At 37.0% G+C, this 15,635-nt stretch overlaps 1 protein-coding gene across 1 annotated transcript in view; it reads left to right on the top strand.

Moving 5' to 3' along the window:
- LOC126203597 (beta-ureidopropionase) overlaps positions 1 to 6,733 on the top strand; it is a 155,238-nt gene extending 148,505 nt beyond the window's left edge. Inside the window, exons 8-9 of the mRNA XM_049937960.1 lie at positions 6,169 to 6,255; positions 6,349 to 6,733. Coding sequence (XP_049793917.1) covers positions 6,169 to 6,255; positions 6,349 to 6,417 — 156 coding nt within the window. The 3' untranslated portion in view covers positions 6,418 to 6,733. The remainder of the gene's footprint in view (positions 1 to 6,168; positions 6,256 to 6,348) is intronic.
- Positions 6,734 to 15,635: the final 8,902 nt, after the last annotated feature.

Genomic DNA, 15,635 nt, shown 5'->3' with positions numbered 1-15,635 from the left:
TAAAAATAAAGAAAATCATGACTGGTAGCAGGTGAGTTATTTATAAAAAAAACCTATTCTTGTATTTCTGGAAGAAGAAATCAGTGATAGCATGGATTACTGAAACAAGGAAAGAACAAGAAAGAAACAACACTAAAGAATCAGAAATAACAGAAAGAAACCTTTTTAAGAAAAAAATACAAAATTTGGAAGGCTTTCAAAGCAGAATAAGAAACTGGGAACAACATGGACAGAAGGAAGGAAAAGACAATGTGGGGAACAAATGAGGAAGTTCTGGAAAAATAGGAAACAACAACGAAGAAAGAACAGGAATTGAGAGGTTTTTACATGATCCTAGCTGGGATATAAGGAAATAAAAAAAAATGCAATAGCTATAATTTTTTTTTAGAATTAATGTCTTTCTGTGAAAGTGACATAAGATATGTAATGTTAACAATTCCAGAGAAGGAAAGTTGCCACTCACCTTATAGTGGAGATGCTGAGTCGCGATAGGCACAACAAAAAGATTCACACAGTTGTAGCTTTCAGCCATAAAGGCCTTTTATTGATTCAGCTGGCCAGTTACATCATTTATAGAATAATGAATGAAAGAAAAATCACAGAAAAGTGAACGTAATTTAATATCACTAATGCAGCGCTATGAAGCAACATGTGAATTGAAAGATTACCTATGAAAAATGAAATATCCAACTGTGTTGTGATATGTAGTAATTGTGTATCGCATTCTCTACTTCACAAATCTTGGTCTGTTGGATTCCAAAGGGCATAGACAGTGAGTGTATACTAGAAATATATGGTACCCTATTGCCCTACGGGCCATTTTTACACTTGTGATACCTGCAGTCTCCTTCTTAACACACCTTCCTCAAAACTATTTCAAATAGGAACTTCAACACTTGCCTAGTTCTCCCCACCAACCTTGCTTTGTTTTGTTTTCTCCCTAGCCTCCTCCTTTGTTTTCTCCCTCCCTCTTTTTCTCTCTCATTTTATTTACCCTTTGTTTCATTTCTCGAGCATTTACTTTTTCTTTTTCCTATGTATGACTATTCCTTCTACCAAACACTTGCAATATGAGCAAGGATGTAAATTATTGCCCGCTGAAAGTTGTCTTCTCATGAGGAGTTAAAATTCCCAAAGAAAATAACTGATGGGATTCAAAAACATGAAACTCTGAGAAGGCAGATGTAGGGCAGAGAGCTGTCAAGTCATATTTCATTTGCAAGATAAATTTTTATTTTTTCAGTAGTAAATGTACAATGGTGCATAAACAATGATTTAAAAATTAGTGCCTTCTTCACATTTGCTTGTCAGTGTTACACTGTAGGAAACACATCATCATGATAAAATAAGAGTGATCAGAGCTCGCACAGAAAGATTTAAATGCTCATTTTTCCCATATGCTGTTTGAGTGTGTAATGGTAGAGAAATAGCTTGAAAGTGGTTCGATGGACCCTTTGCCAGGCACTTAACTGTGAATAGCAGAGTAATCATGTTGGTGTAGAAGAAGATGTATTGCATGTGGTAACTTTCTCTGGGGAGGAGGGGAAAACATTTCTGTAATGTAGAGCTTACGCAAAATAAGTTGGGAACTGTGCAGAAACACATTTTCTTTCAGACAGATGCAGAATTACATTTGGTGCTGTTTCAGTGACTGCTATGTGAAGGTGCACATATTATTCTCATGGCCTGCAACTGAATAGGGGTAGTAAGGAAAAGGTACCACAGTTCAGAAAGATAATATTATAGGAAATTAAACTGACAGTCTCCCAGTCCATCTTATAAGAATAGACGGAATGGTGAGATCAGCTTGCTTGATCAGAATATTAGGGGGGGTTAAGAAATGAAGTATATTATTTTGTAATTTGCTTGGAAGATCTTAGTAGCTGAAAAGACATTTATTTCATTTTTGTGTCTGAACATAATATAAGCACAGGGATAGAAAATGTTAATGTAAGTGGTTATAAAGTGGCTGAAAATTCATATAGATCTAATATGGATAAGGTACAAATTGTCACAGAAAATGAATACAAATACAGAAATGTAGAAATAAGTAAATTCTTTATAGATCTGGATATAGAAGCATGTGTTTGTGAGATAATATTGAGAAATATAATACTTGTGATCTTGAAAGTATATAGCTACTGGGTAATAAGGAAATTTTCATGAAAAAATTTGTGTTTAGTGTGATATCAGTCAGACAGGAAAAGGGATAATATGTAGTGACTTTGATGTAAATTTCTTGAAGGAATGTGACAGGAAAAGCTATTTGAAAGTGTTGTTAGCCACTTATAATTTCATATCAGTCATAAGTTTCCCTACCTGAGTTACTGAAGATAGTACACCCTCACATGTAATGTATTCATACAACAAGCATAAGTTAAAAAGATGGATGCCTTTCTGTGATAAACAGATTGTCAGATCATAATGCACAGTTTGTCACATTATATAACTTAGCGCCTTGCACAGTTCAGAAATACAATTAAGAAAAGGGCGAGGCTGATTAATGACAAAACAACTGAAGATTTTAAAGAAAGGTTAAAAAATTTTGAATGGGGTGCAGTCTACAATGAGCTTAATGCTCGCTCTAAATTCAACATACTTTGTTTATATCCCTTTCTGAAAGTAGTTTTCATGCAATACTGGGAGCTCATTAAAAAACTTTGGATCACATAAGTATCAGAGTATCTTCATAACAGAAAAGGTATGTCTACAAAGCGATCAGAACAAGTAATGATTCAGAAATACTTTCATATTATAATCAGTACTGTAACATATTAAGAACAATTGTAAAAAATCAGGAGCATGCTCATTTTCTCTAAAATCAACAGATCGGACAATTAAATTAAATCAGTTTGGAATGGTGTTAAAAGAGAGACAGGGAAACAAAAATGGAACATGACATTATTACTGTCAGGGAGAGTAGAAGCATTGTAAAAGACAGTTCACGTGTTGCAGATATTTTTAGTAATTACTCTTTTAAAATAGATGAGAAAATTGGTGCAAACAGCTCAGAAGAAAAAGCTGGAGAGTAGACCAAAGAAGAAATACAGATGTCATTCAGTGAAATAAAAATTAATCTCACATTTGAAATAGGAAACATCGTGACACTAAAAAGTAACAGTTCATATGGAGCGAATACTATCTCCAATAAGACCATAAAATATTGTGGCCCTGCAATCTGTTTATCACAGAAAGGCATCCATCTTTTTAACTTATGATTGTTGTATGAATACATTACATGTGAGGGTGTACTATCTTCAGTAACTCGGGTAGGGAAACTTATGACTGATATGAAATTATAAGTGGCTAACAACACTTTCAAATAGCTTTTCCTGTCACATTCCTTCAAGATATTTACATTAAAGTCACTACGTATTATCCCTTTTCCTGTCTCACTGATATCACATTAAACACAAATTTTTTCATGAAAATTTCCTGATTACCCAGTAGCTATATACTTTCAAGATCACAAGTATTATATGAAATGCATTGTTTATTCAGATTTTTTCAGACAGATTAAAATAGGCCACTGTTAGGCCTGTTTATAAGAATGGTGACTCCACAGTGGTCAATAACTATGCCCAGTGTGACTCGTTACATAATTTTCTGAAATTTTTAAGAAGGTAATTGCTATAATCCTGTACATCACATGTGGATACCCACCACAGCACCAGATGGCTTGCACACTAGACTCAAATATTCTGCCAGAGGCATGTGCATGGGCCAGCCACCAGAGGCTGCTTACAACTTGTGTGTATGGCACAGCACCCACTGTGCAGTCTGCCTTAGCTCTCCTCCATATAAGGACAGTGCAGCAGTTGCCTATCCTCAGATTGTGTGCTATGTACTGTTTCTGTGTTTGTTGTTTACTTGATTGTGAATTAATAAACTTTTGTTCTTAGTGACGATACTATTGGTAGTGTCTAGCATTACAACAGTAATGTACTCCAGGGTTGTCACAGGCCACATAGTAATTTGATACTTAGTCAGTGAAAGCATGGATTTCAAAAGGGCCACTCTACTGAGACATCTATTTATACATTTACTTATGACACAATAAAATCTTTAAATGATAAAATATCACCACTTGGGATCTTCTGTGACTTACTGAAGGTATTTGACAGTGTCACTCATAGAATTCCATTAGAGAAATTAAGGTTTTATGGAATAAATAGTTCAGCACATACCTGGTTTAGTTCTTACTTAAGAAAGAGAATGAATAAAGTTACAATAGGCTGTCTGAGTAGTACAAAGAGGATGCCACATCATCTGCATGGGAAGAAACTACAATGGCAGTCCCACTGTTTAATCAGTCCCTCACAGCTGTTCATGCTGTATGTTAATGAACTACTGTACCATTTTATTTGAATCAGGAAGCTGAAATAGTCCCATTTACAGATGATAAATACATTGCTGTGAAGCCAAACAAAGAAACATCAACAGCCAATATACACTTCCCGACAAAAAAAGTGAAACACCCAGAAGGGTAAGAGGAAATGAAATGAATGGGTTGAAATAGCATGTGATGTTATTCCACTGATTACAAATAGAGTCAGATTTACAAAGTTCTTGGCAGTATGAGCCACTTATCAGTACAATATTGCACACTTTCTGGTCTGGATGCGTGCACTGATTTACTTGTGAATGTTCCCATGAAGTCGTTGTGTTGTTGTGGTATTAAGCACAGCTTTTACTTTGGATGGTAATTCTCTAGTCTGCGTGCTGCTAGTCTCTGACCAATTATGTAGGATGACACAGAATGTTGCAGGGAATCCATTACCTGTTCTTGGATGGTAGGTGTACGTGTAGGTGTGAAGGAGTTACGACGTGCTCGGTGCACAGTCGAGCAATCCTCTCTTTTGGTGGTCAGACGCGATTGACTAGAACCTTGACAATGAATATGCCTGTCCTGACATTCCCGTGCAGTCTGACATTGAGTCACTGTCACATCCAAATAGGCCACAAATTTAGATAGTACATCATTTGACTACCCTGTTAAATGGGGACCTACAATGAGGCATCTTCCCAAGTCTGTCAGGTGCTGATAATGCTACCTCACATGGGTATGTGGCATCTCCATATCCTTCATAGTGACCACTCAATATCTGATGCTGTTTATGCCCCTTATATACTGTACCAGTCCTAGTAAGAACACTAAACACAAACAACATTACTGTAGTTTGGTGACAATCCTACCTTTCACAGAGAAGTGCATACCTCTTTCCTGTCACTTACAAGTATTATTGCTGTTTGTGAGATCCAAACACACAATGATTGTTGTTAAGAGATAGAGAATATTAAAAGAGAACTATTGTTTGTCTCTCGTGTGTTTAATCAGAATAAGTATATCACAAATACATCAAAAAATATGGTTTTGTCTCACAACAAGAATTACTCTTAAAATAGGAAGAATCTTCTGTTTCAGAAAAGTTGAGAAACACATCATGCAAAATGGTCCAGTCTTTTACTGGAATAGGAACTCTTAGGTATTAGAAAGCTGCAGTATCTTTAAAAAAAAAAGGTAAATCTGGTATCCCAGTCTGCCAATTTTGACAGCCGGTCAGAAAGCATGGACACAGACAACAGCTGCTAGGTGGTGCCCCTACAATCTGCAAGGTCTGCTGTCACCACCACAGTGCTATGTGGGGGCCATGGCCACTGCACCAGCCTATCAGTGCTCATGGTGGTCCTATGAAGCCTGCAGCACCAGAGCTCATACTGCAGTCGTGTTCCAACGGCACTCACGATTGTATCTCCATTCATCGTTGCTCTGATCAGTGATAGTTGTTACATCTTGGTATCCAATTTGGTTTTGCTCTCTGGTATTGGTATTTTGTCATGTGGTCTGTGTTGTCAGTCAGTCCCTGTTGTGTGTGTCAGCATTGTACTGGCAGTTCTCCGTTGATGCCATCGGCCAGTGCGCTCCGGTCTCATTTGATTCCAGCTACTAGATTAGATGTGATACAGCTTGCTTTAACTCTGTATCATTACTAATAGAACATTATATTTCTAGACAATAGAAACTTCCTGTCACAAGTCAATACAATGTCTCCCATGAGGTGCTAAACAAAACTTACAAATCCGACTCATTAAATAATTATAAATTAATTTTTAGAATGATGATCATTGTTTTGGGAAGATTATGTATATCACTCGTTTGCTTTCTAGGGTCTTTCAAGAGTGAGAGATGGTCTCCTTGTAGCAGAGCTAGATCTTAATCTCTGCAGGCAAATGATAGATTCATGGGGTTTCAGGGTAAGTACTTCAGATACTAGGCAAAAAGTGTCTTATGACTGAGTACGGCAAAAATTTCATATCACCCGTGTGCCTTGTTATCTACATTTTCAGATGACACAGCGACTGAGGGAGTATGCGGACTGGCTGAGTGCAGCTTCAGATCGTGGTGCAAACCATTAATTTTTTTAATGATTGCAGCAGAGTAAGGCTGCAGCATCATGGCAGCTGACAGTGTTCCGCTTCAGCACTATGATTTGAGGAAAGTGCATTATTGCACTTTTTTTTAAATGTTACAGCTAAAACGTTTGAATGAAAAAATATATATATCAGGGAGACACTTTTCAATATCAGTAAATGTAAACTTAGCTTCTTCAATGGGCCCTATTGTATCCCGCTAGTGATACTTATTTTTATTTTGCATTTATTGTTTAGTTGTAGATATTGTCAGTATAATACATGCTTCGTAGATAATTTAATAAGATCAAGGTATGTGTGAAACTGTATGTAATGTAAAGTAAACAGAATAAACTGTATATTGATATTTCACCTTATTGCATTGTGTCAATCATTGTTGAAAATCACAGTTTTGTATAAGAATATACTTAAAAAAATTGCAAGCACATGCCGGATTTACTTATGCTCTGTGTTCTTATTTATGCTCAGCTTTCCAAACACTCACACAACACAAGAAGACTGGTTAGAAATGAAAAAGATTCTTATACAGGAAAACATTATAGCAACACCCAAAGCCTGTTTCCTGATGTTAAGAACTCATGACTTAGCCTGTGCTGCTTTATATTAATGCTTGCTACCCTCGCATCTTACTTAAAGATTTAGATCCATGTAGTGAAGAATTTTTACTTTGACTGACTCACGCTCCACATCTATCTGGAAAAAGGACATTTCAGAAAGAGTTTAAACTATAAGACAGAATTACTGAACAGCACTTACTATCATTCAAAAAGCTAGAATAATCTTGTGTGCTTTTACGTGTCATTCAGCCGTACTCAATATTTTACCTCCTGAAGTTGCCACTGGCTGGTAATTCCACCTCGTAACGTAATGTTGTCTCAGCTGAATGTAACTTCTGATACTGATAACAAAGTGCCTGGCAGAGGATTAAATGAACCACCTTCAGGCTATTTCTCTACCGTTACTCTATCAAACAGTGCACAGGAAAAATGATCACTTAAATCTTTCTGTGCCAGCTCTGATTTCTCTTTATTTTATTGCAATAATCTTTTCTTCTTATGTAAGTCGGCACCTGCAAAATATTTTTGCATTTAGAGAAGTAAGTTGGTAATCACAATTTCATCAAAGGATATAATCACAACAACAAAAAATCCTTTGTTTTAATGACTGTCACCACCAAATACCCATTGATTGGTGACACACTCTACCATTTTTTGATGCAATACAAAATGAGCTGCACTTTTTTGAACTTTTTCAATGTCTTCCGTTGGTGCTATTTGGTATGGATCCCATACTGCACAGTAATATTCTGGGAGTAGATAGACAAGCGCAGCATAGGCAATGTCTTTAGCAGATTCATTGAATCTTTTAAGTATTGTGCCAATAAAGCAGTCTTTGACCTGCCTTCCTCTCAAAATTTTTTTATTTGTAATCCCTAGGACTTTAATTGAATTGGTAGCTTTTAGATTTGTGTAATTTATCATGTAATCAAAATTTAATGGATTCATTTTAGTTCTTGTATGGATGATTTCACATTTCTGTGATTTATGAGGTAACCAAAATTTAATGGTTTCCTTTTAATGCTCGTTTCACTGACATCATTATTTAGAGTCAATTGCCACTTTTTGCACCATACAAATATCATCATTTTGCAATTGGTTTTGATCTTCTGATGACTTTACTAGATGTTAAATGACAGCAATATCTGTAAACTTCCAGAGGGCTGTTCAGAGAGTCTCCTTAAATTGTTTATATAGATGAGGAGCAGAAGAGGACCAATAAAACTTCCTTGGGAAATTCCAGATACTACTTATGTTCAATCAATGACTTTCTGTCAGTTACTGTGAACTGTGCTCTTCCTGATAGGAAATCATGTATCCAGTCATACAACTGAGACAATACCCCATTGGCAAGCAATTTAATTAGAAGCCTTCTGGAAATCCAGAAATGTGGAATAAATTTGAGATCCCATGTTGATAGCACATATTACGATCTGTGCATAAAAGACCAGATGTGTTTCAGAAGATTGGTATTTTCTGAATCCCGGCTGACAGTGTGTCAATAAATTGTTTTCTCAGATGTAATTCATAATGTTCGAACACAGTGTATATTCCAAAATCCTTCTACAAATTGACGTCAATAATATTGGTGTACAATTCAGCGGATTACTCCCATTTCCTATCTTGAGTATTGGTCTGACCTGTGCAATTTTTCGTTCCTTAGGTATGGATCTTTTGTCATGTTAGCAGTTGTACATGATAGTACAGAGTATTATATCAGCATTCTCTGAAAGGAAACTAATTGGTGTACAATCTGGACAATAAGACTTGACTTAATTAAGTGATAAAAATTGCTTTGTTACTCCAGGTATATCTACATCTATAAATCACTTAAGGCAAATGTCTGCATGGTTCCTTTGAAAGGGCACAGGCACTTTTCTTCACCAATATGGGTTCATGCTTCATCTATAATGAGCTTTTCATCACTGGTTAAACCTTAATTTTCCATCTCTTTTTAAACATACAATTTTAATTTTAAATTATTGGCTGTCCTTACATACACTTTAGTTTAAAGCAAACCAGAAGAAAAATAATGTTTATTTGTCTGCTAAAATAACACACTAACATCCAGTGTTGCTTTTTACCTATATGAAATATTTAAATTTAGAAAATGGTGACTGATGCCAAAGCAGTATCGTTATATGTTTCTGTATCCAAATGAAATCAAACAATGGAAAATCCAGGATGAAGCGTAACAATATTATGAAAAGAAAAGTGGCTACTCACCATGTAGCAGAGTCGCAAATAGGCACAACAAAAACACTATCACAAATAAAGCTTTTGGCCATTAAGGCCTTTGTCGACAATAGACGTAGAAACACTCACATGCAAACACAACTCACACGTTACGACCGCTCTTCTGAAGCGTTTTATATATCACAGAATTTCTTTTGTGTGCATGTCTACAGATGATTAATTTTTGTACCCATGGGAATGTCAGGTTATTGACAGCAGTTACACAGAGCTGGATGGCACAATGGGTCTCCTGTTCCTATGCCTATGCACAGGCGCGCGCACACGCACACACTCATGCGCGCGCACACACACACACACACACACACACACACACACACACACACAGACATGTGGAAGGGGGGTGGGGGGGGGAGAGAATGAGAGAGAGAGAGAGAGAGAGAGAGAGAGAGAGAGAGAGAGAGAGAGAGAGAGTTGAGTGTGCACATGCGTGCGTGTCAAAATTCTCTCCATAAATCAAGAGATATTACATTTGTTATATACCCCTGCTACAAATATTTTCATTCTTAATACTGATAACTGTCCCTTGCCATTCCATACGGCATCACATGAACTGTATTTCAAGTTAGCAGAACTGTGTTAGGCTATATTCTGTATGATGGCAAGCACATGGAGAAAAGCGTACTGAAAATGTCACAAAATATTATATTGATCTCTGATAAAAGTAAGCAGTAATTTGAATGCAAATTTACTTCCTTAGAATTTACTACGGATGAAATAGTAAATGGTACAAAATGATTATTAACAACTCTATAGGAGAACATTTTTCATTTATGCCATGGTAACCATCATAGCTATTCTCAGGAAACTAAGACAGTGAAACAAACAGAAAACTTAGTACTGAAATTTATTTCCTGTCTTTATAGCTTGTGTACTTCGCCAATGTAGATTTCAAAGTCAGAACTTCATCATCAGGGCTTCAGTTGTCATGTAAGAATCTTCATTGTGAGGTCAGCAGGTTATTTGCTGTGATTTGATCCAAAGACAGACATAATAAGAGTAAGGGACAGGAAAAATAGTTTCATTTTATGGCCAGTTGTGGTGTTATTATTTACCAATTTCAGTATTTTGTTTTATTTCCTATCAATTTTGATGTTACTTTTTGCCAGTTTTGGTATTATTTACTCCGAGCTTATTGCTGAAGCACCTTATCTTGTCTTATTTAATTGTATTTCAGTGTTATGTTGAAAACTAAAATATATCCATTAATCATTAATTACATTATATTTATTGACAAAGTCAATCACATTTGTGTACACTATTGAAAATAGAAATCATTTATGTTAAACCCATTAATCTTATTCGACTATAGAAAAAATACCTTTCCAAACATACACCGTTAAAAATGTTTCAAAATAAACCACTGTCAGAACTTCAAAGTTCTCTTCTGAGACACTATGCCACTGATCCATCAACACTAGCGTGATACCAGTCACAAGGAATCCAACATTTTAACAAGGAAGACAAACTGCCATCAGCACAACACAAGGCATTTGGCAATTTTCACATATGCTGCTGGCAGTGAAAGTTGCCTTTCCACTAAATTATTAAGGTATTTATATCCTTTCAGAATATCTTACATGACTAAGATTCCTCTTGCAAGGTACACAGAACAGACTCTTTGTCCTGTGCATTAATAGAGTTTATCATCATCCCACATTAGAATAATAACCTAGAACTGTAAACACGAATACGTGGATACATGGTTATAACAGTTGGTAGCCTAGTCTGCAGATGCTACCCCATGCATTTCAGTGTTTCCTTCACCCTTGCCTAATGTATTTGCCCTTTCACATTTTTCAAAATCTTGAGGTTTAAACACTAAAACTTAATTTTCCCACAGTAATGAAGCAATCTTCACTTTTAATTTGGAATCCAGGTAATAGCATTATCCAGCAACATAATATTTCTCAGCATTTTTGCACAACAAGTCATACCAAACACAAAGTGTTATAGGGAGATCTATAATGCAGCACGTCAACTAAAATGTATATTTCTGTAGCACACAAGTATAAATATGAAAATCTTCTTGTATGACAGGTTTTGTAAAAGTGGCAGGAAGCGTCAGGTCGGCAACTAAAGCTACTGGAATAGTGATTGTCAGTATTTTCATTTAACAATTATTTATGCAGGAAATGAACTCTCATTTTAAGATTATACACAATTCTTGGTGCTGAGAAAAAAAGTCAAAATCTAGTTTCAGTGTACAATTACTATGGGTTACTAGTATCAGTAACTTTACAGCCTCAGATTTATTACGTTTTACACAGGAAAAGGGAAAAGTGCCAAATTTCATGACATTTTACAGCAACCACTGAGTTTGTGTTATACAAGGGTGGTTTGAAAAGTTCTTGGAATCATCACGAGAGATCAGCGCTAGCGCAACTAGTTGTTCACATGATATTCATTGGACTGTTGCCTGTAAAAACATGCCACATCAGTGCTCTTGGAAGAGTGTTATGGCAGTGATGTGGCTCTATTGTTGTTCCCACATAGTGATTTGCGAAAATGGGAAAAAATAAGATTCAAGCAGTGATTAAGTACATCGTAAAGAAAGGTATGAAAGCAAAGGACATTCATGCTAATTTCCAGAATACACTAGGGGACTCTGCTTCTTCATATTCAACTGTTGCCAAGTGAACAAATGAATTTAAATTTGGTCAGGAGAGCTTAGATGATGATCTGCGCAGTGCACGGTCAAGATGTGTCACTACTTCAGAAAACATTGCAAAAGTGCACAAAATGGTCATGGAGGATCGCCAATTGGGGTGCATGAAATTGCTCATGCTTGCCAGATGTCATTTGAAAGGGTATATCATATTTTAACTGAAGAATTAGAAATGTAAAAATTATCTGCAAGGTGGGTGCCATGACTCTCGATGCTGGATCAAAAACGCATGAGAATGGACATTTTGGAACAATTTTTGGCACATTTTAGGAGAAACGAACAAGATTTTTCGCACCAGTTTGTGATCACAGATGAAAATTGGGTGCACTACTATCGTCGTCGGCTGATACTCATATCCGAGTTTTCATTTCTCTCCTGAGATTTCCTTTGTCACTGTTCAGGCGTGGAAGTGTCGTTGATGGCTTAGCAATCCAATCCTAGTGTGGAACAGGCAGCTACAGACATTACAGCTGATGGAAGGTGGAGGACGTGGCTGAGCCTGGAGGAGTTTCCGGTGTTTGTCATTTTCCATTCTTCGACGTTCCAGCTCAAAGTTTTGAAGAGCATTTGAGGTAACTGAGTGCCAGCAACTTCGATCTTCTGCTATTGTGGACCAGTTACTCGGATCGATGTTCAAGTTTTTCAGATTTTTCTTGTACTGATCCTTATAACGTTTGAGAGAGGCACCTCGTGGCCTTTTACCTGTGCTCACTTCACTGTACAGCATTTGGCGTGGAAGTCTGTCATTTTTCATCTGTTGGACATGTCCGACCCATCTGAGTTGATGCCCAATGATAAGAGCTTCCATGCTATACATTTTTGCTTTCTCAAGAACAGCCATGTTGGATATGAAGTCATCCCATTTCAGGTTCATGATATATCTTAGCTTCTGTTGGTTGAAGCGTTCTAGTTTCTTTAGATCACAGCAATATAATGTCCAGGTTTCTCAACCATATAGCAGGGTGGAAATGACTACAGCTTTGTACACCATCAGTTTGGTTATTCAGGAAGACACACTTTGTAAGACGTCCAAATGCTACATGGGCAGCACGTAATCTATTCTTCACATATTTTCAAGATGAGCAGCTAGATGACAGTATACTTCCTAGGTAGAGGAAATGGTCTACTTGTTCCAAGGGTGTATCATAAATGGATATACCACAGAGACAAAACAACAGTCGAAACAGTGAAACATGCTGAGTCTCTGCCACCAAAGAAAGCAAAGACAATTCTTTCGACAGAAAGGTCATGGCTTCAGTGTCCTGGGATGCGAAGGGGATTCTGCTTGTAGATTATCTTCCCAATGGGCAAACAATTACTGGAGAATACTATGCTAACCTCCTGGACAAATTGCAACAAAAGATATGCGTAAAAAGGCCAGGTTTAGCAAGGAAGAAAGTCACCTTCTGTCAAGACAATGCATGCCCACATACGTGCCATCACCATGGCAAAATTACATGAACTAAGGCATGAATTGTTTCCACACCCACCTTATTCACCTGATATGGCTCCATCAGACTTCCATCTCTTCCCAAAACTGACAATTTTTCTTGGTGGACAAAGATTCACTTCAAACGAAGAATTGATAGCCAGAATCGACAACTATTTTGCAGGCCTAGAGGAAACTCATTTCTGAGGTGGGATCATGGCACTGGAATATCGTTGGACCAAGTGCATTAATCTACAAGGAGACAACATTGAAAAAGAAAAAAAAAGTTTCAGTGATGTAAGTACTTTTTTCTATTCCGTTCTGAGAACTTTCCAAACCACCCTCATATTTCACGTTATCATTTATGCAAAATTTTCCTGCCCTTGTTAATAGACAGGAAAAAAGATTGTGAGAACTGGGTAACATATAAAGGCAAAATTACAGAAAATGCTTTTTAAGTTCCAGTTAGCAACTAAACCCTGTGTTGAAGTCATGGTATAGTGTAGATGGGACATGATAGCACAAGCTAGCAGTAAGATACCAGTCACAAATACTGTAAAACCAAATACCAAATTTAACCATATTAAATAGAAACAAGGGCCTTGTGCAAATATTTTGATGAAAAATATAGTCGTATCCTGATGTGGACTGTGACATATTTACTTTAGAAGCTCACACTCACAACAGAGGTGAAACTGGATTTTTAGTCATTTCAGGGTACATGAGGGGCTGCGTACAGGACTGAAACAGTGACATAGTCAAGCTGAGATTTTTCAAGTCTCTGTGGCTGGAGACAGTATAGAATTACTCAGATGTTAGGCTAAGGAGGTAGATATGATAATGATAGGAGAAATAACCCTCCAATTTGGCTTACTAGTCTGCATTTCATTGATTCTTCATGTATTAGCAAGGAATATGCAGCAGAGCGCAGACGCTTCAGTAAGTGCAAAATATAGATGACACTTGAAGCCCATTACCAGAACAAAGGTCTAATGACCTCAACAGTTTGGTCCCTTAGGAATTCACACACACACACCAGAACAAATGGCCACCCCAACCTATAACTCTTAAGATTCAGGTATACACAGTAATATACTAAAGACCATGAACCATGGAGGTGCATGATTCTGTTGTAATCGAAGCTTTAAGTTCAAGCATTTATCACAAGGGAAAGTTTTAGCAAGTCCTTCACAATGTGTAAAGTTAACTGAGTCTGGCTGCTGAACTACATAGATCTGCTGTATGTTTTTTCACCCGAGGCAGCTATCGCTGGATCTCTTTTGTTCACTGGAAATCTCAAACCCTGCTGAGCACTGCCTTGCTTGGCATTTGAGGGCCTGTATATACAGCAGTAAGACTGTTTGCTTATGGATGATATGTGACTGCTTTGCTTTTTACCTCTAATTCGTAATCAGTGCCAGTGAAACCAGGGTTTTCTCAATGCGTATGTCCAGCTAATGGACTGACAAAAGTGGCTTGCATTGTGCATCTCTACCTAGTTACGATACTTAAAAATAACAGCTAATATTAATATTGGATAATTTTTTTCTTTTTTTCCATAACCTTTCATAATTTGGTCATTATAATATGACTGCCATTTTTTGGTCTGTTTTGATCCATAACATATTTAAATAGTATACTGAATAGAAGACAAATAAAAAAAATCAGGAGAGAGGGGGGGGGGGGTGGAGAAGAAAGACAAATTGTAGTTTTTAAATCATCATAAATGTAGTGAGAGGAACAGGAAATATTCTGGCTTGTGACTGTCGCTAATCTCATAGGGGTACGAGGCCACGGCTTATTTGACATTGTCAGCATGTTGACTATAGACGGGAGTTCAACAAGTCTCTGCTCTGAGTTAACATATGTTGCTGCCAGCTACCCTGTATAATAAACTTGAATAGAAGAGAGAATATGAACATTTATTTCCTTCAATGGTAGTGGAAGAATTTGTTACTAGTCAATAACAATATAGAATATTAAATTGCTAAATCACAGAATTCACAGAGCATCCACGCTGTGGCAAGAAATAAGGGTGAGGCAGTGCTCCAAGTGGCAGGAGCGCAAACTCTTTGACGTTCAGTGGCAATCAGCTGTGGACTCTGACCACAATTTATTGATTATGAACTGTAGATTAAAACTGAAGAAACTGCAAAAAGGTAGAAATTTAAGGAGATGGGACCTGGGTAAACTGAAAGAACCAGAGGTTGTAGAGAGTTTCAGCGGGAACATTAGGAAACGATTAACAGGAACAAAGGAAAGGGATACAGTAGAAGAAGGATGGGTAGCTTTGAGA

The sequence above is a fragment of the Schistocerca nitens genome, chromosome 9 (genome assembly GCF_023898315.1).
Source record: "Schistocerca nitens isolate TAMUIC-IGC-003100 chromosome 9, iqSchNite1.1, whole genome shotgun sequence".
In the NCBI taxonomy this organism is placed as follows: domain Eukaryota; kingdom Metazoa; phylum Arthropoda; class Insecta; order Orthoptera; family Acrididae; genus Schistocerca; species Schistocerca nitens.
Note: the sequence above shows the minus strand (reverse complement) of the source record. Positions and strands in the feature narration are given on the sequence as shown.